The sequence below is a fragment of the Passer domesticus genome, chromosome 1 (genome assembly GCF_036417665.1).
Source record: "Passer domesticus isolate bPasDom1 chromosome 1, bPasDom1.hap1, whole genome shotgun sequence".
NCBI lineage: Eukaryota > Metazoa > Chordata > Aves > Passeriformes > Passeridae > Passer > Passer domesticus.
Window position 1 is genome coordinate 90,058,827 of NC_087474.1, and position 26,540 is coordinate 90,085,366.

The 26,540-nt window shown below is 36.2% G+C and overlaps 1 protein-coding gene across 4 annotated transcripts in view; it reads left to right on the forward strand.

Moving 5' to 3' along the window:
- The window catches only part of SEMA5A (semaphorin 5A), a 315,396-nt gene that overhangs the window by 254,634 nt on the left and 34,222 nt on the right, over positions 1–26,540 (forward strand). For all 4 annotated transcript variants that reach the window (XM_064428870.1, XM_064428877.1, XM_064428886.1 and 1 more), the window contains one exon: positions 25,171–25,396. In XM_064428870.1, coding sequence (XP_064284940.1) covers positions 25,171–25,396 — 226 coding nt within the window. The remainder of the gene's footprint in view (positions 1–25,170; positions 25,397–26,540) is intronic.

Consider the following 26,540-nt stretch of genomic DNA (forward strand, 5'->3'; position numbering starts at 1 on the left):
CTCTAGAAGGTGTTCCAAAGGAAGGGAAAAGTTTGGGATTCTCGTAAATCAGAGTACACAGGGTTCTAGTGTATGAAGGACTAATACATAAATTAATGACAGGTTTTGAGAGGGAGCATTGGAGTTTCTGTGTACTCTATACTGCAGTATACTGAGTTTTAAGGAAATAAGAAGTTAGTGAAGGGAATTCATTTCTATCCAGGGCATTGTTAAATGATATAACTTGTTGCAAGAAATTGCTGAGGCTTAAATCTTAAGAACCAATAAAACTCCACACAACTAAAATTGTGCAAGGTATCAGGATGAGGTAGAATTATAATAGAAAAAAAATCAGATTTTTGTTAGCATAGTAAATCAAATTATAAAGTTTTATATCTTTTTGCTGAATACTAACAATCAGATTTAGAGCTGTGCTTTTTGCATTCTGCTTATTTCTGTGCTGCCATTTGACAATAACCAGGGAAGGCAGGCCTGATCTAGAATGGCATTTCCAATGTTCCTATTTTTAAGGGAATGTTGAATCAGTTTGCTACAAATTGTCCCCCTGATTTATTTTGTTCTTTTTAGGTTTAGTCACCTGTACTTAAAATGGCACAGTGCAAACACAGTAATTGTGTTTACACATTTTATACTGAAAAGTCTTCTCACATGTAGACCTTAACACAAAGGGGAGTTTTGTTTCAGTATTCTTCAATTTGACCTCAGTAAATTGAGGAATGGATGAAGCCTGAATAAGTAATATGCACTGTTGCCATTTATAGCTTCACTAATGCAGCAACTCTTGCAGTGATTTGTTAGCTGAGCTGACTGACAGCAGTCCTTAGCCATCTGAGTACAATTAGATGGAAGTCCATACAAATTAATTATATTTATGTGCCAGCTTTTATTTTTACATAGTCTCAGGACATCATAGTAATTTTTAATTTATTTGGCTGTGGTAGGATTTTAATTTTCATTGAAAATAGTGTCAGGCAACCCTGTTCTTACACAAGTTGTAGGAGGTCGAGAAATAATTTTTAAAACTTCTGAATATTTATTGATGAGGTTATTAAAATGTCCTTTTATTTTTCCTGATTGCTTCATCTGATTCTCCCTTTCCCACTAAGTTGTTGACTTGGAATACGTCTGCACTAATACTGCAGCCACCAAATAAAAGGCATTTATTTATTCAAAGCCTCTGACATTCATCTTGAACAAATATGTTCACAAGCCTTAAAAAAGGCAAACATACACTTTCGTTGTGTTTATTTATAGCTTATTTTGTATCTTCAGAGTGATATGACTCAGTCTATTGCAGCATTCTGAAATAATAATATTTAGATCTGAATACTCCAGTAGATGGAGATTGTATTCTTCTTGTCTGAGAATATAAACTCGTGCAAACACTGAGCTCATTTACCAGAATACACAGTGATTTATTCTTGTAGGTTGAAGGACAGGATGAAGTGTCACAGTCACCCTATCAAGACTCGTTTTGTTACTTGAAAGCAGAATCATGCTGCATATTTCATCTCCATAATGCAGATGAAAATAAAAGTATTAATCCTTCCAGAACAAAGTTTTTCTAATTCAACAGTACTTGTTATTTCATCTGAAACATCAGAAAGATGAAGTTATAAAAGCAGGCCTTTCCGTTTATGTTATGAATATCTCCAACCTTGTTACTTATAACAATTTCTAGCATGAGAGATCAGTGAAACAAGTTACTACCTTGTAAAGAAGCAGGTGTTCATTTATTGTTTGAAATTTGTGATGGCCCTACATAGACTGGGACTAGTCCAGAAATGAGTCAGCCCCAAAACGCAGTTTTTGTTTTGCCTTGTCAGAGAGGGTCTAGATGTAGAAAAGCAGCTGCAGACTGTACCTGTATTTTTTCAGCTATCTGATTCAGAGGAAGGACCGATTCCCTTTGATCTCTTTGTAATTTAATTTGATCTCCAGAAGGAAAAGTGGGAAATAGCAGAGCTGACCTTGGGTATTGCAGATACTTTTCCGGTTACACAGGCTGGACTGCCAGGCACCAGATCAGATATGAGACTGTTACTCAGCCAGCATCTGTGCAGTGCTCAGCACGACACTCTTCTGGGTTATTGATCAAAAGCAGCCCCATCTTTAGTGCATGAAGATTATTTCTGAAGGTAGTGGCAGATTCCAGGATGCTTTGTAAAATACCATTTATATGTTGGTGCTTGTGAGGACACTGTATGTGGCTTTGTCAATTTACTGTTCTGGTTACCTCCTACTACTGTGGATATACCACTTATTAGCAAAAACTTTATTTTTCACAGCTGAATTTATTCTGCCCCCATCCCCTGAGTATAAACTCTATGAAAAACATTAATTAGTCAATAGATGTCTCTTGGCATTGCCTAACTTAGCTAAGTATTTTCACAGCCTTGGATGACATTAGCAAGCAGAAATCCAGAGTGTATATCTGACTGTTATTCTACCTAGAAAACCTCTAATTCTGCTTTAAACTGAAATGAAATATGCTCACTATATTTAAAGCATGAGAAGAGGTTCATTCAGAAGTTTCTGAAATTTTCAGGCAGTTGTTCACAAAACTAGAAATATACTGTATGTTTTCACATAGGAATGCATAAACCTCTTTGCAAAGGCACTAAGCTGCCTATTAAAAATAGTTAATTTATGTGTATCCTATCCCTTCCTGAAAAGCTGATCCAGAATCCCAGTGCACATATTGAAGCATTTGTGTGAGATAGCTTGGCAGAATGAATATTTTGTTAGAGAGTTTTAAAGTACTTAGAAAAAGATGTAATAGCAGTGAGTATTATCTTCTTCTGAGATGCAGGGCTAAAAGGAATATTAGACATATAGTGAAATCTATCATCAGCAATTTTGTATGAAGAATAAAAATGATCCATTACATAGAATGCAAGAAAAAAAGCAACTGGTGGATTATAGGAATTAATCCATCAAAAATCTTGCTGGGAGTCATATGAATGTAATTTTGAAGAAAAAAAAAGTAAGAAATACAGTGTTGTTTGGTATCTCTAGTTAGGGAAATGTTTTCACTTCTTTCCTTTGTTTTCAGAATGACTGGTGTTTTATTTTGCTGGTTAGTTTTCTAAGTAAAACTGAAGAAGTATAATAATATGAGATGCCCCATCTGTAAAGCGAAATCTGGCTTTCCATTATAGTCTCAAGAAAACTAGCTAATGTTCCCATAAACTTCACAGGAAGAAAAAATATGTATGAGCAGAATTTCCTGTGTTGTGAGAGGCAGGTAGCATGAAATGTGGAGAAGAAATGAAAACCCAAATAACAACAGTGCAAGATTTTACAAAAGTATTTGTCCTTTCTAAAGCTATAGAAGAACTTTATTTAATATAGTCAGACAAATAGAGATGAAAACGAACTATTAACTTTTGCCTTTTGTGAGGTAGGTACCTTCAATTATTTGAGGGAAATTTATTGATTTAGTCCTTAGAACTGCATTCTTCCTGCAGTCCCACCCTGGTAAAAAGCATAAGATTTTTAATTTATACTCACCTTTTCCTTTTTTCCCTCTGCAGAATGCCCTCCAGAGTGGTTTTGGGATTTGGTTTTTTTTTTATTTTCTTTTTTTTTTCTTTTTTTCTTTTGTTTGTTTTGGGGGTGTTTTTTTGTTTTTTTTTTTAATTTTATTTTTTCATTTTGAACGTAGGTGCTATTTTAGGTACAGTACTTTCCCTGCTGTTGAATCAGTTTAGCCACACAGGTTTAGAGCACAGACCATGTTGAACACCATTCACTGTGAAAAACTGACTATTTATTCCTCTCTTCCATTTACCATCTTTTAAGCAGTTCATTACCTGTGAAAGCGTAATAGATTTTTGTTTAGCTTGTGGCTGCAGGTCTCCTAAGAGGGAATAATTCCTTTGAGATACACTGTGGAATTTCTTTCTGAATGTATCAGCTTACCTCCTGTATCCATAAGTTTGTTGACTCCTTCAGAGCTTCTGATAGGTTTGTAGCTTGCTTTTAAAGAAAAGCAGAGCATATAATTTTGTTCTGCAGCAGATCGTATTTCATATTCCACTAATTTCATGCTTTATTATGATTTCCCTGATTTGCCCAATTCAGATGTCATGCTCATTTTTTCAGTTCCCCTGAACTTGCTGAAGTATATTTTAAAAGTGATGTCACATTGAGCATCTTCCAGGCTTCAGATGAGAAGATAAATTTAGGCAAGAAACTGTGCATTGCTAGTATTAGTTTTCTTATTTCTGTTTCTGTAGTTACATTCTTTGGTGACATTTTTTTCTCTTTTTATCTATTTGTGCCATCATGTCTTCATCTAGCACAGCCTGCTGTGGTCTTGCCATTTCTAAATACTCCTTGAATGCCTTCCCAGTGCACTGGGCAATTGCTAATTTGTAGCAATCTCTCTGTCCCTAAAGTCCTTGAAGCAGGACTGCATCTTAGCCTTTAGACCTCACACAGTACCTCCTTGAATTCTTTTCTGGCCTCTCTCAGTATGTTTTTACTTTTATTATGTTAGATTCATTATTATATCCCTTCATTCTTGGTTTGTACCCAACTTCAGCTTTTTGCAGGTTAATGATATCTCCCTGCTGTTTAGTTCTGATGATTTCTTTTTGCCCTTCCTCAGATTTCTTGATTGGCAGCAAGCATTTTCTCTCTGCCTCTAAAACACTGCCCCTGGTGAGCTTCCCTCCTGTAGTGCTCTGTTGGGTCACATCCCTCTGCAGGTCCCTCATTAATGGCTGTACTGAACCCAGCTCTCTTCTTTGTTCATTTGTACTGTAGAGGAGGCATCAGGGACTGGCCCCCTAATACTTTTCTCTTGAGTAGAATCACCTCTCAAAGCAGCAGAATTCAGCAAAGGAAATTCTTTTTAAGCTTTTCTGGGGAAAAAGAAAAACAAAACCAAAACTGTTGGCCAAAATATATGTATTTTTTGTCATTTTATTTGTATTTCTTAACTTTGGGCAGTTAAACCAGCAGCCTAGTTTCTTACTCAAGGGTAAAGGCCGAGTTCCTGCAGGGGACTTTTTGCAGCTACTAAACAGTTATATTGCATTAAACCCCTCAAAATACCCCTTCTCCCCCACTTACACCCTGATAGCTCCACACTTCCACCCTAAGGGTGGTCAAACAGGAGGACTCAGAATCCATGATATTTGAAATCAATGGAAAAAATACAGCATTTGGTTTCTGTAGCTGTTCAAAATCATATTATATTTTGTATGCAGTCACAAAATGACACACAAAGTGGTTTTAGTGTTTGATTGTCACTTCTAAAACAGGGCCTTACCCACAAGGCAGTGAAGTCAATTTAGTCTTCCTCCGATTGCAGGGATAACTGAGTCAGCCTCAGAGTTTTTGTCATTTTGAGTGCTTTTTAAAACAGATAAGTACTTGCTCATAAATGGATTCCCAACAGTTAAAGAATAGTTTAACATTGCCATCAAAGATATTTATTATGAATTGAATGCAAGGGGCTTTTGTTTGTTGGCTGGATAATTGTAATTTTAAGCATCTTTTTCTTCCTACACAGTTCAATGAGTATAAAGATATATTTTTTAATCTAGCTTATTTTTTTTAATTGTCACTTATCAAATCCAGTAAAAAAAATAAGTCCTTTGAAGCTTCAAATTTGACATGTTCTCTTGGGGAAATGACTTTAAAGGCTGTGGGAGTATGAGCAATCCCTGATGAATTAACTTTCCAACTCTGTAAATGCACAGAACCAAGTACTTACTCTTTGGAATAAGGAACGTGATTAAGAAAGCAAAAAGCTCTAAACCCCGCAGCTGGAGCACAGATGCCAACAAACATAACTTTGATGCTTCACAGATGATTTTGAGCACAAAGCTGTTCCAATTGATTCCTTCCCTGCATTTTCCTTGGAGAAACATTAAGTGCTCTGTGGTTTGTTTGTTGGTGTTCTTAAGTGGTGAAGGGATAATACAAGTTCATAAAGAAAGGGTTTTCTCCTAAATGGATGTGTGCTTGCTCAATTCTATTAATTAAAGTTAACCAGCCATATGTTCATAGATTTTTAAGTGTACAGTACAAACAGTGCAATTTTTCAGTGCTTTTCTGGATGTGAGTTTTTAAAAATAAATGAGGATAAGATACACTTATTCTGTGATAGGAAGCTTGAAGGTTTAATGCTAGAGAGTTTGTATCATCTCAGAAGACCTTTTTTTTAACTTCAGAAAAGCAGATAAGCCCTTAAAGGCCTCCTCTAACACTTGCCAATTTCAATCCTGCAGTGGAGTCTGACTTGCAGTTAGTGTTGAGGTTACAGAAGGTATCCATATACATATAGGTATATCTGAGGCATATTCTAGGTTATAAATAGGTAGTTTTGTGGGTGTGTGGGTGCTGAAGTACATGGTAGTTGAGTGTATTGTAAAGTTTTAGTAAGGATCAGTAAGTAACTTTAGTAAGTAAGTTTAGTAAGTAAGTAAGTGTAGTAAGTAGCGCAGCTATATTGGCAGTGCAAAATAGACCCCAGACACCTGTGTGCTGGGGAGCAGCTTCATCCAGGTTTGTCTGAGTGACTGCCTAAGGGAAAGGATATAGAAGGTAAAGGGAACGGATTAAAAATGTCTGAAATTATTTTTGAGTTCTGACTTGACTGAATCACTCTTGGTCCTGCTGGGATCAGGCTCTTCTTTGGAGAAGTCACACTCATCTAGATTTCCTGAAAGCCATTTTGTTATGAAATAGTCATTTAGGTAAAGAATGACTTTACCTGTTTCAGTTAGTGGTTTAAATCAAGTGTTGTTCTCGCGTCTCATGCTTTGAATTATACCAATCATTGCATAAGCCTGGGTTTGTTTCATTCATCAAAAACTGTAAAGTATAAATGGCTTCTCTGAATTACTGCATGTAAAATTTGTACCTCAGTCACCATAAGTCCTGCACAGTTCCAGCTACAATTAAAAACATGGCAGAACTGGACTTCTGAATCATATTGGCAGTATTCCAGGTTACACAGACAGATTGAAAAAAAAAACAAAAACAAAAAAACCCAACCAAACCAAAAAATCTCTCACAACACATTAGAAAACATAAAGGTTTATCTTAAAGTGCTTGTTTAATAACACTGCTGTTATTTTCAGATCAGGAACCAGACATCAATAACTGTCTGTAACCAGACAGCATCTAATGCCTGTTGCATGGAAAAGCATCTTCCTGACTTTCTGGATTATTATGTCTCCATTTTCTTGCACTTATGTTATGTCTAGGACAGATAGTACTCATGTAAGGATTTAAATTACTGTAATTAATGAAAAAATATTGCAAATTTTGGGGACAGAATTCTCAAAGCTTTTTTTTGAAGTTCAACTCATCTTTTAAATGGTTTCAAAATTACAAATAAATCTTGAAAATATGTATTGGTGAGGGAGAAATAGGTGAAAAAATGCTAGTGTATGATGAATGCAGTTTTACCTATATTAACACATCCTACAAAGTCACTATTCACCACTTGCTTATGTCACAGTAAAGTTCTGAGCTAAGGAAATCAGAGCTGAATTGTGCCAGGACCTTTATCACTGTTCTCCTCTTCCCACTACCTAAAATTCTTAAATCCATGAGCAGTTTTTTTGGTTGGTAAAAATTATTGGATGCTAGATCTTCACAATGTAGCAAATTAAGTAAATAATTTCACCCCTTTCAGAAAAGTAGTAAATAAAAAAGAAAGGGGAAACCATTTTTTACTCACCACTTCCTAAGCCTTTGATGGAATTTGAAATGTTGGAGAAGAACTGTCCCTCCTACCTCTGCTAATCTAAGGGCTGGCTGCCCTGCAGATGAGACAGTAGCTCTACCTTATTGAGGCTTCACGCTCAGAACTTAATTTTTGATTTACAATATTCTCTATGACTTGATGCTGATGAGGATTCGTTTCTGTCACTTTTTTCCCACTCCAACATTGAAGTATCATGCTATGAATGAGAAGTCTGAGTTGACTCTTTCCTGAAGAGGGTATGAAAATGGAAGTTTGAAACTCTGTGGAAAAATGTACAACATATAAAACAAAAAATTTAAATGTCAGTCTCTGCCTCAAACAATTCCTAGTGTTACGAAACCATCCACATACTCAGAAACAAATTTTAAACCTTTTCAGTAGCTGTCATTATTTTCCTGAGGCTCTGTTCTAAAGAGATTCCCATTTTGCAGTCCTATTTGCACCCTCTATATCAGATGAGTATAATTACTGTATAATCACAATCAGGCCCTGACATTCATAGGTCTTTGCTGCTATCACATGATAGCAAAGACAGCTTAGATACAGAGCTTCTGGATGTTTGTTTCACATTTTCTTGTCTTGTAGTTCTGAATTCAAAGATATCAGTGGTAAATAAGTTTCATATATGTTAGTTGATATTAGTAAAAGACTTCATCACAATTACATCTAAGAAACATGATTGATTTATCTGATTTCATTTAAGGAAATTATGAAATTGCAAACTCAATCATTCCAATACATGATCTAGTAACAATAAGAGTTAAAGTTGCACATGAATATCTGAAAATATTCTTAACTGTGAAGTATTTTATGAGAATTTTGTTGCAATTAAGTTAGAGAACAGATTGCTTGGACTCCCACCTATTTACTAACACTTACAATTATGCTACAGGCAAAAAAGAATACACCATTTATGTGAAGCCAAGAATTTAATCTTAGTCTGATAACAGTCTTAATGTTTCTTACATTTATAACAGCCTTATCAAATAGTTTAAATTACGTGCTGGTAACATAAATACACAAACTTTTTAGTCTGACTTTCTCTGTTTTTAGGCTGGCCCTCCCACTGCCCCTCGATGTCGGGGTTGATGTTTTCAGTCTGGGGGTCAATTTACAGCACCTGGTCAGTATCCTGAGCCCTTGGCCAGAAGTATTACATTGATATTTATGATTTCTTTTTTCTCAGTTTAGGATGTGGTTGGGAACTTTTTTATGTTTGCTTATTATTTGTTGATTTACAATTCCATATTGCAGCTGAATTGACTTTGTAATGTGTGTGTTTTACATATGTTGGGTGCTTGCTCTTTGTTCTCTCTGCTCCCCTAAGGCTTGAGAAGAATGGTCTGACTTACCTTGCTCCTGGGGTTGCATTCATTTGATGAAAAGTAATTGGCCATCAGAGATGTTTATAGCCCTTGGGCTTCAGGTATTGCTCTCTGCCAGCTCTTTCAAAGCATCCTCTGCGCTGTGTTTTATTAAGGGGGTCTAACTGGTCATTCTGCTCTCAGTAACTGCATGTTTCAAATGCCCATTAGTTACAAAATATATATTGGTGTAGACATTACCTCACACAATTATAACAGAGCTGATGAAAAGTTAAAACAAAGCAGGTAACAGAGATAATTGCTGTTGCTTACAAAAACAAATCTTGAGAAAGACCAGCACAAGCTCAGGCACAGCCCAGCAGGCCCTTTAGCCTATCTTGTTTGCTTGATGCAAAAGTCATGGCCTGGTACAAACAGGACTTAGTCCCTATTGACTGAGCTACAGAGCAGGAAGCATGTTAGTCCTTTACTTATGCTTAAGTTTCAGGTGGACCATTCATGCTGGAATGCAAGAGGGGCTCCTCAGATGATTTAATGGCACTTCCCATACCCATGAAAAAACCCAAAACATTGGATTTTCAAACCTGAATCCCTTAATATGGACATCAATGTTTCAGAAATTCCATTTCAGCTAAGCATTGGGATAGCTGTCTCTGGATTTTATGCAGTAGACTTCACATCCACTGGAATAAATCACTTATGTTGTGAGCTTATGATTCTTAGTGCTAGGCTAGTAGCCTTATCCTGTGGGCAAATAAAGATCCATCTGGGTTTCTTGATCCTGCTAGTGAGCATTGGAAATTCTCATTTAACTGCTGATTAGTAGGAGACTCCCTTGATCAAATGCAACTGCTGTATATTCATATCTCACTGGCTGGGATGCCAGGCAGGCCCATGTTTGTTTTCACTTTGCCAGAAAGAAGATGATACACTGTACTGATAAAACTACGTAATCTTAACATTACATGTTGCTGTTCTGATCAAAAGCTCCTCTGAGCCAGATGCTTCTGTTTATTACTCAATTAAAGTAGATATAAAATACACAGGTCTCCTTCTCATTGCTTTTCTTAAACTGCTGTGCCTAAAATGATATTTTTTAAAAATTAATAATCTTCAGTATATGAAAGGGGCTCATGGGACCTCATTAAAGAAGTCTCAGGGAAATCTGAAGTTGGCATAATGTGAATCCATGTGACCCTCTCACAAGGAATTGCTTTGTGTCTTAGAAAGGCAAGCAATCTCTGCACCCACTTCCTTCCTGCTAGAAGAAAGGATATTCTCAGGAAAAACATAACTTTAGGGTGTAATAATCACATTTAGTACTATTGTAGCAGAAGATGTTGTTCCTGTACCTCACTCAGTTTCCTCCTGTGCTAAGAATTGCTCTCTGAGGCTAAATTGATAGAAGGAGTGATGGGTATGTAACGTATTTGAGGATGCTATTCTCATTTGACTTGAAATACTGAATGATTTAAATTTTCTTAGCGTTCAATGTCACTGAATCCTACAAAAATTTGCATTTTCTGTAATGTTTTGTGTCTTTGAGAGATGTGAGCAGCCATATGATTACAGATCCTCTGTTCAAGTGCTAGCTAAATGCTCTTTGGAACATTCACACATACAAAATGAAATTTTTGCCTCTGAGCAGGATAAGACCCTGGCACATTGGACTGATTCTATCTGCAATCTTTGTTTAAAAAAAAAAAATTACTCTGTTGCATCTGCCATTGGTTCTTTCAAAGGACACAGATAGAGAACTTTCTATTTTGTAAAATCAGATACTTTCTTTGTCATCCTGCCAAGTGATCATATTAACTTTTTTTCCCTTTGTCATGATATTTAAAAGAAAACACTTCCACAATTTAAGAAGAGGTTTGGCTATATCAGCTACAATTCGAGGAACAAACTTCAAAGTTGTGACTTCTCACAGACTTGTCTAAACATGGAGAGACAGAGAGGCAATCTTAGGTGGCAAAACAGCTACAAAAATATTATTTTGCTTGTATGAAATATAAAAGAAAGAAAAAGGCAAAGTAAAAAAGCTCTGTTCCAAAATAGCATCTGTTGAAACAAATTTTCCAAGCAATACTTGATGTTAAAAGTAAGAAAGCTGGGTAATGATGCATGATTTTGTACACCTTAAACAAATCCTTAGTAAAAGGATTACATGTAGCATTTCTGCCTTCTGAAATCCTTTTAGGCATCTCTCTCATGCTTCTCTCTGATACAAAAGTACTTGGGCTGGGTGGTTTAGGTTTCCTATAGTACTAGGATCCATTAAGACAGAGAGTTCATGTATCACTCAATATCTGCAGAGTGATTGCTCAGGCCTTCACTGAACAGCATGTTCTGCACCTCATCATCACTTATACCAAAATGTTTACTAAAAAGTATTTACTAAAACACCCACGCCTTGAGAAGCAATCACTGTTTTGAGATGTACTAGAATCTGTGACCAAAATTTAAGTCCCACATAAACACATTTATAAATTATAGAAATAAAAGTTAAAATATACAGCATTTCTTGTGCTCTTTTAAAACTGCAACAGTGTAAGTAGGTGAATTAGCATTTAGGAAGCCACATTCAAGCCTTCCCTTTGAGGATTTATGAGAAATTTATCTACATGTAGATTATTGAAAATTCCATTCTGTCATCTTCTTTATTCCCTCTCCCTTGGGATTCCAGGGACTGCTTGCAGTCCCTCACACTTTCATCCCCAAATTCCTACCAAATACCTGCATTTTCTTATCAATGGAATTTATTTAGCTGTAACAGCTTTTATTTTATGTAGTCCCATTAAGAACATCTTGTGGGTACGCAAACAAACAGCTCAGTGTCATTACCTTAATCGCTTTTCTTTTTTTTTCTTTTTTTTTTCCCTTTAAGGATCTTTTCCTAGGCTTCTTACGGAAAAATAAGAAACAAAGCAGACTGCCTGTCCTAACTATTTTGGCCTATTTTCTACCTTTATTGGTCTTATTGGCGTTGCCTTGTCTTTTTGAGCATCTAGAAGAAAGACTTCTGCTGAGAACTTCTATATTTTGGTGACAAATTCCTGAGTATCAGAGAAGGCTGTCAGAGAGAAGGATGCTTTACCAACTTGTCCAGTTGGGAAAAAAAACCCACAACATAAAAATCTTTAGTTATAATTTTCTCTTTGCATATGTACAAATTCAGGCTACCTTTGCACCCCTGTCATGTTGTGCATTGAGGCTTGCTGGATGCCAAGGCTGCTCTGTTGCTCCCCTCCTGATCCTGGCAGGCAAGAGAACATATAATGAGAGATTCTTGGGTTGAGGTAAGAACAGGGAAAGATCTCTTACTAGATTGCCTGTCATGGACAAAACAAACTTGACTGGGGAAATTATTTTATATTTTATTTTATTTTATTTTATTTTATTTTATTTTATTTTATTTTATTTTATTTTATTTTATTTTATTTTATTTTATTTTATTTTATTTTATTTTATTTTATTTTATTTTATTTTATTTTATTACCAGCCAAATCAGAGTAAGGTAATGAGATTTAAAACCAAATCATAAAAGAACCTTTCCCACACTTCTTCCTTCTTTCCAGGTTAAACTTCATGGGCATGGAGGCTGAGGTCATTTCATCACACAGCATCTCTGCTGCTCCTTCCTCCTCAGGGGTAAAACTCCTCAGTCCTCCCCTGCTTCTGCATGGGGTCTCTCCCACATGAGGCAGTTCTTCATTAACTTATTTAGCCTGGGTCCTTCCCACAAGCTGCATTTCTTCAAGAACTGCTCCACCATGGGTCCCTTCCAGAGAGTGCAGTCCTTCAGGGATAGACTGCTCCAGCAGTGTAGTTCTCATCAAACTTACCTTGAAAGTTTTATTTGATAGGCCAGAATATTTATAAATGGCCAGACATTTCAAATTTAAAATCACAGCGTGAATACAAAATACTTGTGCAGACCAAATTGCCAACTTTAGGAAAATAATAACACTAACACTTTTATTTTCCAGCTGCTAATGTCATTGTCCTGAAAATGAAAAGGAGTTGATGGTATGCTTACAGACCTGTCAAAATGAAGCCTGTATTATAAAGTCTACTGTGTAAATTCAGAGCAAACATCCTGACCTTGAGCTAAAATTCTGTCACATGAGTTTTACTTGTATATTCCAGCCATGGTTACATAGTTACAGGAAGTGAGTCCTCTCCACATTGCTAGGAATATTAGAAATACAACATCATGTATTACCCATCCCTCTTTTCCAATGAGTTAATGTGGGTTTGTTTCCATATTGCTTTGATAAACAAGCACAGCATTCCTAACTACCCAACGGCAGTCTGCAGCCTCAGCATCCCGGAGGCATGTGCCACAGTTACATTTTCCAATCTCTGTCATGTAACTCAACTCTTGTAGATTTTATCTATTTGTGTCCTTTTTCTGGTATGTTGAAGAGAAAAAATTTAATAGATGTCATATTCACTGGCAAGCTGGGGTTTTTTTTCTGCCCAATTTCATCACTACAGTGTGAATCAATCCTTTCTCATGTCCTTTTTTTCTTCCTCTCATAAATGAGTTTATGTGAATGTTATGTCAAGAAATGGGGCAGAGGTGGCATGCAGAAATTTGATTTGCAACAAGACTTGAAATGAACATAGCTGTGTATAAAGAGAAGCTAAAGATCATTTGCGTACATTAAGTAGCAAAGTCCTTCTTTAAGAACTTTCATGAGTATTGTGTTAAGAAAATATATATTGTTATATGTCCAACTTTTTGAAATTCTTAAAATGCTCCATTTGATCTGTGCTTTGATTTAATTTTTTCAGGAAACCAGACTGTTCCTGGTCAGTTAATTTTCATTACCACCGTATTTTCTTTCCTATGATTTTTTTACAGTCTATAATCTCCTCCTTTTGTTTTCTTCATTAACTTTCTGGCTTCAATGTCTTTAGCAGTACCACCTTTCCCCTATACAGTGCTTAGCCTTTCTGCTGAGACGTCAAACAAGGTGTAAAATGAAAGAGCTTTAATCCGAAGGAATTTCCCCAGAGCAGCAGAGCATAGTATTCAGAAATCCTGAGCTGAAACACACAGGCTATTGTCAATTAAAACCTGATCTGTTTTACACCAGGGTCATGCCACCTACAGAACAGCTCCTATTGGAGGAGGTGCAAAGGAAGACCACGGTTATTTTTGCTGCATCTTCCTCATACTGGAAACAGAGTATAATATGAAGTCAGAATACAAGTAGTGGGGTTTTTTTTCCCCCCAGAAACATCTGTCTTACCAGGAATTGGCTGAAGATCAGAAAGTGTTTTCTTTCAGACAAAGAGCTTAAAAAATAAAATGTAGACAAATTAAAAGCTTAGTAAATAAACTTTATATAAAACCAAGAGCATTAAAATGTCTAAAAATAAGGAGTGTTATATGAGAGAAATTGATTTATGGGGAGGTATTTTGATTGACACAAATTAAATTGAAAATGTGAAACAGGAGGTTCAGTTCTGATGTGATTTTGAAAAATGACAGGCACCATTGGTGGATAGAAAGGCAGGATGCAGATTTGCCTAAACAGAGACGTGTTGCTTTTGGGAAGCTATAGGGGATGTGAACTTCTGGGTGAAGGTTGTAGTGAAGATACGTCAGAGACCATGTGAGAGACCCATATGCTTTTAGAAAAACTTCGAAGGTAGGTGACATAACCCACAGCATTTAAAATGGCAACAGAGCTATACATTTGGGAAATTGAATCCTGGGTTAAATGTACATGATTTGAGAAATTAATACCCACTCATAAAGAAATGATAGACAAGTGTATATTTATAATTGTCTTTGCAGTTTCACTTACTGAACATGTTAAGCACAAACATGAAAATTTGTAGGTAATTTGAATTTACATTTACTATCACAACTAGATGCATGGTTTTCAAATATCTGTTTCTATGTTTCTGCTTTTCAGTCAGCAACTGGTAAAATTTTATACTGTTATTTTGATTGTCCTTTCACTTTTTGTGGTATTTTTTTCCCCACATATCCAGGGGCTCTAACACATGAGTTAAACTGATGCTTGCTGTAGCAATTTAACTAGCTCAGGTGTCCCCCTTTACTAAAGGTCATGTTTTCCCATAGCAGAGTTGGCAGAAACAAATATTTTGGCTTTTTGGTTGCAGTGTTTCCTTGTCCAAGTGATTACAAGCTATAACTGAAGATGATTTTGTGTTTATCTACTTGACTGTAGCAGCAGTGACTGAGGTGTGGGCACACAGTCACATCTGTCAGCTCAGCTGTAACTTCTGCCCTGGGGAAAGGCAGATGTTTGTGCTATGATAACATATTAAATTGTGCTTAACTGCTTTTTTTTTTTTTTTTTTTGTTCATCTTGCTTCCACAGGCCTTGGTCAAGGCCTGAAAAAGATGTTTATAGCACAATGGATTTTTTTAACCTACCTTCTGTACCTATTTGCCATACATAGCGTCCAGTCTCTCAACATTGCTTTAAAAGAATTTGGGGAATGAGAGATGTGTTTGTTTCTCTCCTTTCTCTTATACACAGAGGAGTGGCCTTTGACCTGTGAAGATATGGATTTTCATATGCACATTAACTTTTCATCTTTGAATTGCCTCTGATTAGATGATTAGGACTTTCTGGTATTTGGCATTTTTGAAGATGAGATAAAAACCATCTGGGGCTGGATGGATCTGGCAGCTGTATTTTGCAATATTCACAGGCCTTCCAAATCCATACGCAGATCCCTTACTAAGTGACTTCATATTCAGAAGTGCAGATCACAGCCTTTCTGCTACCTCATCAGAAAGTGCAGTGATCAAAATCTCTGATCCTGTGTCTTTGTATGTCTAAATCAATTTCTAGTGCGTTTAAATACTTCCACAGGTATACACATTTCAGCAAGCAGTTCTGCTTTTTACTGTACCATCTACTTTTGGACTGGCAGCTCTGAATTAAAGTTCATGGCTCCTCATCTGTTCACTTTCTACCATTTCCATCACTTACACATTTGTTGTTTAGTAACTTCTCTAACATTTTAAGTGTTATCTCAGGAGTCACATTATTGGATTTTTCCCTCCAGTGATTGGTCTATCATTTAAGCCATCCCTTTAAGATAAAAATACAGTAAGAATATTACAATAATCAGCTTTTCAGAGCAAAACCAGGCTTCAGCTCTTCCCAAAATTAGTTTTCTCAAATTTTGCTTCCATTTTTTTTTATAAAACGCAATTTATTAATCTTTATAACTAATGTGGGAAACCCCCAAAAAACAAGTAAATGAGCTGCAATTGAATGCTTGTTGTCTAAATGGTTGCATAAGCAGCTAATACTTTCACACTATCAGGTCAGTTTTCATGAACCAGTGATTGGTAGCTGCATTTTTTCCCTCAGATTTTGATCCTAAAATGTGGTAGTTCAGCTGAACCTAAAAGATTGTCTCATTGTAGAAAATAAGATCAAGGATTAACTGTAGGCTGGTAAAAGCATTACTTTTAATATAAGACTGCACTGATTATATAATGAAAATTGAGAATAAATTAATAAGTATATGAAAGAGTGATCTCTAGATGGATATAAAATAATAATGACTGTTCTAATTTTCTGCATTACTTGGCAGCAGACTTGTCACACAGTTGATTTTTCAGGTTTAAATATTATGGAAGTAAATGTGTCCTCAGCATGTACATTTCAAGAACTACCTTATGGCTGTGCCTAATTTGAAACTGTCTTGTTAAAGAAAGGAGCCGTTTTGCCACAGGGGCAAACATTAAAACTAGCATTGGGTGAATCTAAGCAAATGGGACCTAAGAATCAAACTTTTTCCAGATCACAAAGTACCAAGTAACTCTGGTGTTGCCTGGGGAAACTGAAATTCCAGATTTTCTTCCACTGTTGGTGTTTAAAAATATGTTGTTAGGGATCTCCTTTTACAACAAGAATATAGGTCTCTTTGTCATTCTAAAAACCTACATGAAGGAAAACATGAGATGGAGGTAATTTACTACTGATAACAGATTTGCAGTGATTATGAAGCAGCACTCTCTAAAATTGATGAGTTTATAGCATTTTTATGTCTTTTTGACTATTGGATTAGCTCTTAAAGTTCTTACTTTCGGTTAATAAATACTTGGATAGCCATGATTTCCAGCAGTTTAAAAAATATATTTTTAGTTAATAATAACTGTTTCAGCAATTTAGAAGATTTTTGTTAGGAATTATATGGCCTACATTAAAAATGGTAGGCTTCTCAGTAAGAGTATTTTGAAACTAATTGCAAACAACTGAGTTATTATAGCAAAAAAAATCACCCATTTTCCATCTGAATTAATCCTCCTTCCTTTGCATTTGCATTTGTAATGAATGAAGCCACATGCACAGATTGTTAGTGTGGCCCAGCTAAGCAGTAACTCCTTGAGCTGCAGGAACTCATTTTTTTCCCACTTGTTGATCATACCTCCCAAAATGGAATATTTAGCAGCCTCCTTTTCCCTACTTCTGAAGTACTAAGTGATCAGGGAAGCTACATCTCTTTTCCTGGTCTTTTCAAATGGCACATTCCTAATTTTAAAGGTAAAATTGAATTCTCTCTCTTTAAATTTCTAAAGATGTGTTTCAAGGCTGCTATTTACACACTGATTTTAAAAGCTGAAAAGATAAATTTTGATTCATTTACAAGTAACACATCATTTACCTCTAATGACATTTATGTTTCACCATCTACTTGTCATGATATTGCTCAGATTTTGGTCCTGGCTTTCCTACTTCTATTGAGACCTTCACTGTGTGGCAATATAGAAATCACTTTTGAGTCAGTTTTGGTAAATCCATGCAGTCATTTTTAGGTGAAAAATCCCTTCAGCCTTACAGCCTTGATTATTTATGGTCCTGTGTGTTTTGTTTTCATCCACTCAGTAATATCTTACACTCCTTTTCTTTGCAGCCGCCTAAATGACAACACTCAGGGCAAAAAAAATTGAATCCATAATCCTCTGACAGGTCCTTTTGGCTTTCTCAAACTTTTCTGGGTTCAGGTGGTGACATCCCCAGCTTCTCATCCACCACTTTTGGTGGTTCCCACCTCACAGTGGGGCTTCTAGACAAGAGGCATGTTTATTATGTGCCAGATTGTAACACAGCATACAAAACCACAGACCAGGTGGAATTTACTATAAGATTCCTGAACTGGAGAAAATAACCCCTGGACATCAATCTCCTAAGTGGCAACTTACCTGCAAAACAGTAATTTTTGTTAGTAGCAATTTCCTTAAGAAAAGTTTAATGAGTTTGACATAAAATGTAGCTTTTGAGTGGGGAGTTACACAAATGGCTGGTAGAAAAAAGAAAGTGGTGGCTTTGTTCACTCCAAAAGCTGATCGGTTTATGAAGAGGTGATGAAAGTAAGAACTTCCCTTATTGAAGTAAAATTAGTGATATTGAATACAGGAAGGATTTGTGTGCTAAACTGTCCTAATTCCCTGACCTGCCCACAGGGTCTTGGACTCTTCCAGGGAAAAGGGATCCAAATTCAGCCTTTAATTCCTTTTAAATTGTCCTTTCCACCAATGGGGATTTTTCCAAATCTTTTCTTTAAAATACACAAAATTGAAATAAAAAGTTGCGTGCAGTCAGTATTTGCAGCCAAAACCCACATCTTTTTTGTTCAGAAGAAACTTATTTTCCTCCCTCTATCCATCAAAATATTTTAAAATCCATTCTGGACACAACATCCCACCCTTAATTCACATTGCTGCAGGATTGCATCTGCTATGAGCAATAGTCTCTGCAGTCCTGGTTCCATTGGAATCTATTGGAGACTATTTAACTCCTATTGAACTCCTCCTATGGATGTCAACTGAAGGTAAAATACTGCCTACAAACTAGGATGTTTAAGTGGGGTTAAAATACAATGGGGATCTCAGAAATTCTCTCAGGGCTTGTTTTCCCAGTATAGCGGTGACATTTACAGGGTAGAAGATGTTTTGTTTAATGGATTGAAATTAATGGAGTTTGAGTGTTCTTTCATGTCATGCTTGTATTGTAGCAACACAATTACACTCAACTAAGGTATATCTACTGGTATTTGGTTGAAAAACCTGTCTTTTTAAACTGTGGAATAAATAGAAATATGATCAGGGACTTGTCTTTGTTTTAGTTTGAAAATGCCTCTTTAAATAGATAAGACTTTACATTTCTTTAGTAAAAATAAATGAACCCTTTCTTTTTTAAAGTTGTTAGTGATTTTTTTTGTGTTTTTTAACGACGGGAAGATAAATATTATCTGTCTTTTGGTTCCTGGGGAGAGAGAGGGTGTATTAGTTCTTCAGGGAACTTACATCTTGACATGTAAAAAAGGCTCCCTCTTCGTGGGAACTGTTTTTCTCTTAAGTTTTATAGCCCTGTTGCATTTGGTTTGGCCTTTGTTTTTCTTGCATGTGAGAGCTATCCTTTCTTTTAACTGTGTATTGCTGTGGCAAACTCAGGGACTGAGAGATGCCGAGAGGCTGAGGTTCTCATATCTTGTAGCCCTGTCTTGTCTCAGGTGACTGACATTGTACACCATTCAATTTATGGATCAGCAACACTCTTTTCTACTGGTGTGTTAATACCTTAAAAATTACTTCAGGCTAGTAAAACTGAATTTTAGCATGATGGAACAAAAAGCAAAAATTTCTAAGTATTTTTTAACCAGTGGATTGTTTGGTGATTCAAAAAAATATTTCAGAACTAATGCAATATATTGAAAGAAAATCATAAAAGATAACTCTTGGACTGAAAATATTTAAATGCACTGTCAGTGTTGATTTAGCTGCTTTGTCTGTCACACTAACAGGTGAGAAAAAAAACCACATGTGAGTGCTACAGAAGTGCATTCCACATAGACATACTATATGCATCAAACAAATAAGAACTTGTTAGGAGAAATCCCTCCATAATATGAACAAATAAATGGGAATAGAACTCTCTATCTGAATTCTGGTTGTAATGAAAAAAAATTACTTCAAATGTAGATAATATTTTGGTCTAGTTTTTTAAGGAAATATCATAGTATCATGCTTTTTGTTTCATTAAAATCAAATTTAAACTAGGAGTAAAAGTCTCAGAGATTCTCAAAATTTTTAGGAATTTGACTGAAGTAGGTATGCAGAGGTAAAAAAAAAATTAGTCAGTTCGATGTCCTCCAGGAGAAGACAGTGAGTTTTGTTGTTTTGTTCAGTGTTATTTAACAATAGTCTCCTCTAGTTTGAAATTATGTTTTACTTTTCTTTTTCTAAAATAATATAAACAAATTATTCTAAATAAATCTTGGTAGAAAACATTATATAAATATTCTTTTTCCATTTTGCAAAAATACTAGGGAATGCTGTTTAAGAAGCAAGGTAGCTGCTTAATAGCATAATTATTATCTATGATTCCAAATATATTATAATTTCAAATAATTGTTTTAATTTATGATATCTTTTCTCACATTACCACCAGTATTCTTCATGATATTTTTTATTTAAATTTATCATTTTCACAGACATGTATTCTGTGAGGTATGTATTTATTTCAGTATTTTGTGTAAAATTTCTATTGATCTCCAAAAAACTGCAATGTTGAATTGCACCCTAAAATTGAGTCTTACAATTCTTACTAGGTATAGCCAGTACTAGCATCTTTACTTGGTATAGCCAGGCCTAAATTCAACTGTCTCCACTGGCTAAATCCAGTCCAAACTAAAAGCTACAATATGGTGAATTAGATTGCAAGTTTTAGAACAACTTGCAAAGAGAACTTTGAGAATGTGATTAAGCTTCAACTATTGCAATGATATTTTTGGAGTCTATAAATGGTCTCAAGTAATTATTGCTCTGGGTTCACAAGCATACCCTAAGGACTAATGTGCATAATCCATCACTGGAGCCCATGAAGGATTTCTCTGAGTACCTAGAGAATCCCCCAGGAGAGCTTTACCCCATCTCTCCCTTCAGTCCATGTGGAATGGCAGAGGTGGAGTTTAGCAGCTGCTGTCTCCATTCCTCTCAGCAACGCTATTGAAGCAGAATGCCTCACTGCTTTTCTAGCTCTGTTTTACCACCGAGATGAGACCTCAGTGTTTCTTCTGAGATTTTTATTCATCTGAGACTTACGTGTGGTTACTTGATTAATGTGCCCAGGATTCTAGCTGGTAAAATTACTTTGGAGAGAGCCATATTCTTGAAATCCCTCTTGGGTAAATCATTCAAGCATTGGACAAGGTGATAGGAGGAGGATAAACCAAGCAGAGGTATCAGTTTCCATATTCCCTCTCTCTTCCCTCTCAAATCTTTCCTGTTAGACTATGTCTTCATGCTAGCAGCACTTAACATATCCATGTGTAATCTGAACTATGCCTTTTGTCTCCCCCCTTTCCTCACGTCCACATCTGAGGCAATTCAGATCAAGTTCATTGTTCTGTTTTTACCAGAGTTTTCAGCATCAGATCACATTGATGTTCTCAATGAGCACCGTGTGGTTTTTGATTCCTCCATGGCAAACGTGGTAGTCAGCAGAGCAGTGCAGCACTCAGTGTTTCTGAGAGAAGCCAGGGGCTCTGCCAGGTCATTATTAGTGCCAAAACTCCAAGGAGTCATCCATTCTGGCAATAGTCCTCTGAATTTTCTCTTGGAGAGATTATTTACTGCTGTAAATATTCTCCAGTTAAACTACATGTACTTTTGTTTCCCCAGCTTTCTGAGCCTTTTGTGGTTATTATCCAGTGGTTGAATAGATAAGCGTGACAGCACTCAAACTTTCATATAAGCTATACAGCAAGCAAGAAAGGAAAAACTAACAAATGGTCTTCACAGACACTCTTCAGGAGCATCTTTCTTTCTGTGCTGGTGACAGCATAGGACAATGCTCTCTGTCAGGGTGTATGAAGGGACTACACATCCTGAAGCATACTGAGCACTGGCAGTCTGTCTTTCTAGGAGTGTGGGAGCTGACATGTTCATCTCAGAAGTGTGTTAGCAAAGCAACATTCAATACACTAAATAACTTCTTCCTCTACTAGCTATATTTGTTTGACAAAGGGTTCATTACATATCTCACATATTCTGCTTTACAAGACCCTCACCTTTCTACGCCATGTGTAATAAAGAAAATCCTCATATTTCTAGCAGCTTTTGGTTTTCACTGAAAAACATCAGTACAAAAATTCATAGCAAATGAAGAACTGAAACTTTTAGACTATTGTGACTATATTGAGATAAACAGTGTAGTAGCTACTATACTGGTTGATTTTTTCCTGCTTACTTACTAATAGAAAAGAGTTTGGGATTCAAGATGTTTTAAAGTAATACAGCACTCTTTAGATTACTCTAATACAGTAATCTCCTCTTCCAATACATTTACCTTTTCAACAGAAAATCATTTGATTCAGAAAACTGAAATATGTGACAAATGTTAAATGGATTAAAAGCTGGTTCATTGACAAATTGAAAAATGTGGTGTCAATGTGCAGATATAAATTACTGTGTCCAGTAGAGTCTGCCTGAAGTCAGTTCTTGGGTCAATAGCACTTAACATTTTTATCAACAGTCTAGACAGTGATATAAGACATTTTCATTAAAGCTTGAGCAGGACAGAGATTGGTGAGGTAGTAAATAATATGTTAGATAATTGCAGAAGCTAATAAAACATATTTTAATATTGCCAAATACTACCAGCCTCTTGTGTGGGATAAAAATCTATAGGTAGTTGTTAAGCTGTGATTTAGAAAAGGACAGGTTATCAATGATAATTGGGTCTACTTAGATTCTTTGTACAATATTGTGGAAGGAAAAGCACTAATGCAATAATGTGCATATTAAAGTCAGACTGTCAGGCTAATGGGGTGATGATTGCTTTTACATGCTGTATTGATAAGATTGCTTCTAGAATGTCAAGTCCAATTTTGGTGTCCAGTCTTAAGGAAAATGAGGAAATGGGATTAATAGAAGATATTGGGGTGCAAAGGACCTGCAGATCAGGTTTTAAATCCTGTGTACCTTTAACAAGTTGAGCTTAGTATAGGTATTTGGACATGAAAATGTTTTTGTAGGTTTAGGACAAGAAATACTCTCAGCATCACTGATAAATGCACAGCAAAATTCAGTGACTGGAAAATTAAATTAAGGGGAAAATGCAGCCTCATATTAACTTGCAATTTGTTATCTTTGCGGATTACTAAATAGCAGAACAGCTGATCTGGGGAGGTGATAGACTCATCACTGCTAGACATCTTTAAAAAAAAAAAAAAAGAGAAAAAAAAAGGAGAGGGAAAGGCAGATTGGCCGATGATTTCTTTATTTAAAGTTCATGTGCTGCAAGGAGGACTGTCATCCATGTTCTGTCCTAAGTCTAAAACATACCTGCTTTAAAGAATTGACTCTGAGGAGGCATGGAAAAATTACTTCCCCTGTTGTACCTGGGAGCAGATAATTTGCTTGTTCTTTGCTGTCTTCTGAACCAGAAACCAGACCAGGCTGACACTCAGATCCCAGAAAGGTTGATAATCTTCCCTAAATGGTGCCTGAGTATGACTTGTGGTCACCATGGAAGTGATCAAAAGGTTTTAAGGTAGCGAAGGACTTTGCACAGCCCTCAGGAGGGAACAAGAGTACTCCAGCTGAAGCCTTTAGTCTAAGAGCTCTTTATATATGAAGTAACACAAAACTGTGGAAGCACAGGGTCGTCACAAATCCCTGTGGCCTCAGAAGTTGAGTGTCCTGAACATCATGGTGGGTTCTCCGGTGTATCGTTGCGTTAGTGGGACGGGGATTTCTGGGGATTTTTTTTTTCCAACTCTAACAGATGGAAAAATTAGAAAGGCTTTCAGACAATAAGCTTCTTTTAGATTTGAAATGGCAATACAGGCTTTAAATTAAAATATGGGTTGAAAGTGATTGCTCTAAACCTATGTTCATAATATAGAGTATACAATATAATATAGGTGTGTTCATAAGTTAGACTGTCTGTGAGAAGAGGTAGTGGACTGAGGAAAGTATGAGATAAGAAGAACATTATCACCATGGGAAAGAGAGGAGTAGGTAATCTATTGCTTGTGGGAACATGGTGGTATCAGCTGAGGTAGAGGTTATGGAAGAAAGAGGTTGTACTATATGATAAACCTTTTTATTTTTTCTTTATTTTTTAGTATTTAGTGATATTACAAATTTTAGTAGGCTTCTTTTCAGAAAGAGCTCAGTTTCTCTCTCTCTTACAGGCAAGAGGTAGAGAGAAAATGTAGAAGTTTTCCCACTGATACCTAATTTTTTTCATCTTTAATAATTTGTCAGTGTGAATTTATTCTGATATTCAGTGGTTGTTTAATTTAATTCATATATTTTACAGAGAATTTGCATCAGATGAAGTATATTTTGTTCTGAAAAACGAATAGGCAGGACCTACAGACCCTGATGATACTCATCAGAAGACGTAGATTGCGGGGCTTGAGAATACTGACAAGTCTGCATTTGTGAGAATACTGGCAATTCTGCATTGGTTTCTTAAATGTCATCTGTTCCGTTTAGTGTGTATCACTCCACAGGGAATTTGCTTCTGAAGATAGGTTTAGCAGTTCTGGAGCTATGAGTAACATGCACCTCAGGGACCCAGAATCTGTAATATAAAACATATTGTATCTGTTGTCCCTTTTGAAGTATGTAAGCAATAAACAAAATGGGCAGTGGTTTGCTTTTTCATATGCCACTAGATGTTACCAAGGAATTATTTGCCAGTTTGTGACATATACTTGCAGTTTATTAGAATTCTTCTTAATTGAAAGCTTTAGCATATTTAGCTTCACCTTACTTGGGGCTATTAATTTATAAAGGATGTGCTTGGTTATGGTGCTTAGTGTTTGATTTACTGTTTTTATGGATGTGATAGATCTAATTTGTACAGGTATATTGTTGCTTTTAGCAGTGTGGTGCTTGCATAGAAGCTGAAAAAACACTTTCAGCTTGAGACTGGTATTAAAAGTTCATTGATGATCAATGCTATTAGAAATGTTGCCAAAATATCCAAAGATGTTTTTTTAAAAGGGTTGTCTTTTTGTCTGAGCATTTCTGGAGTGTTTTTAAGGTCGTATTTGACGATTAGATTTATGATGACCTTTTTCTTTCAGGAATATCAGCCTTGTAACACCAATGCCTGCCCAGAGTTAAAAAAGACAACTCCTTGGACGCCCTGGACGCCAGTGAACATCTCGGACAACGGCGGTCACTACGAGCAGCGTTTCAGATACACCTGCAAGGCGCGCCTGCCTGACCCAAACCTGCTGGAGGTGGGCCGGCAGCGCATCGAGATGCGCTACTGCTCCAGCGACGGCACCAGCGGGTGCTCCACAGATGGTGAGCAAAGCCAGACGGGCTCACCATGCCCCCTGCTAGTGACATGCCTGCAGTGCCCTTTTCAGCTCAGAGTGGAGGTTTCTGCTTGCTGGCATTGTGTGTAACAGAACTGAGAATGAAAAGGAGGGCATAGTGATCCCAGTAGGGAGCCTAGACTGTATTTCTTCTGGATGTAGCATCATCATTCAGACTAAGAAAGTGTCTTTCATCACCAGTTATGAGATTTGCCAGGTTATTTTACACTCTTCACAGTAATCCTGATCTTGTAAGATTCTGTTACCCCTTACACTCCCCTGAGCTTTTACTAGGGATGAATTGTGTAGCATTAACATATCCCCAGAATATTTTGCTAGAATACAGAATAATCTAAGAAGAACTTTTTCTCAGTAGTTGAAAGTAACAACTGTAAGATTCATACAGGTGTTTAAATAAATAAGGAGTTTATGAACCGGATAATTTCTCATATAAAAGTTTATGTTGTGCTTTTGCTGGTAATTGAAAGTTCTGTTTATTTCTGAGGTTGAAAACCAAACTCCTTCAAAATCTCAAATTTAGATGACTTTAAATTGGAATTACTTTGTTTCATAATTTTCTTCTTTTCTTATCCGTAATACATAGTTTTGTATATGTACAAAAAATTAAAACTAGGAGAAATTGTGACAGTCATTCTAATTTTATAAATGCATTTTTGATTACCTAGTTTTAACTGTATATCACTGTATCTTTTAAATTATTATATTTTAATAATATAATTCTAAAAATGTTGATTTTTATATTATTATATTTGAATATTTTTAGGCCTGTTTTCCACTTACATAGTCTTTTGTATCTTCACAAGACCCAGGTTAGCTGGGAAAAAAAAAGGATAACAGAAGGCATTTGGCTTATCTAACACCACAAAGAGACAACAGTTTCTGAGTCCCTGGACTTTCTAATTCTCAGTATTCTTCAGACAGAACAACTATTGTGAAAGTCAGTTTTAAGCTCCTGCCTGTACTAAGTTTACATGTCAAGGTTTTGGTAGCGGGGGAGGCTGCAGAGTTGGCTTCTGTGATAATATGCTAGAAACTTCCATTCTCTCCCCCCATCACCTCCCCTGACCCCCTCTTCATCCCATACAAAACCTTTATTGTTTCACTTGGCA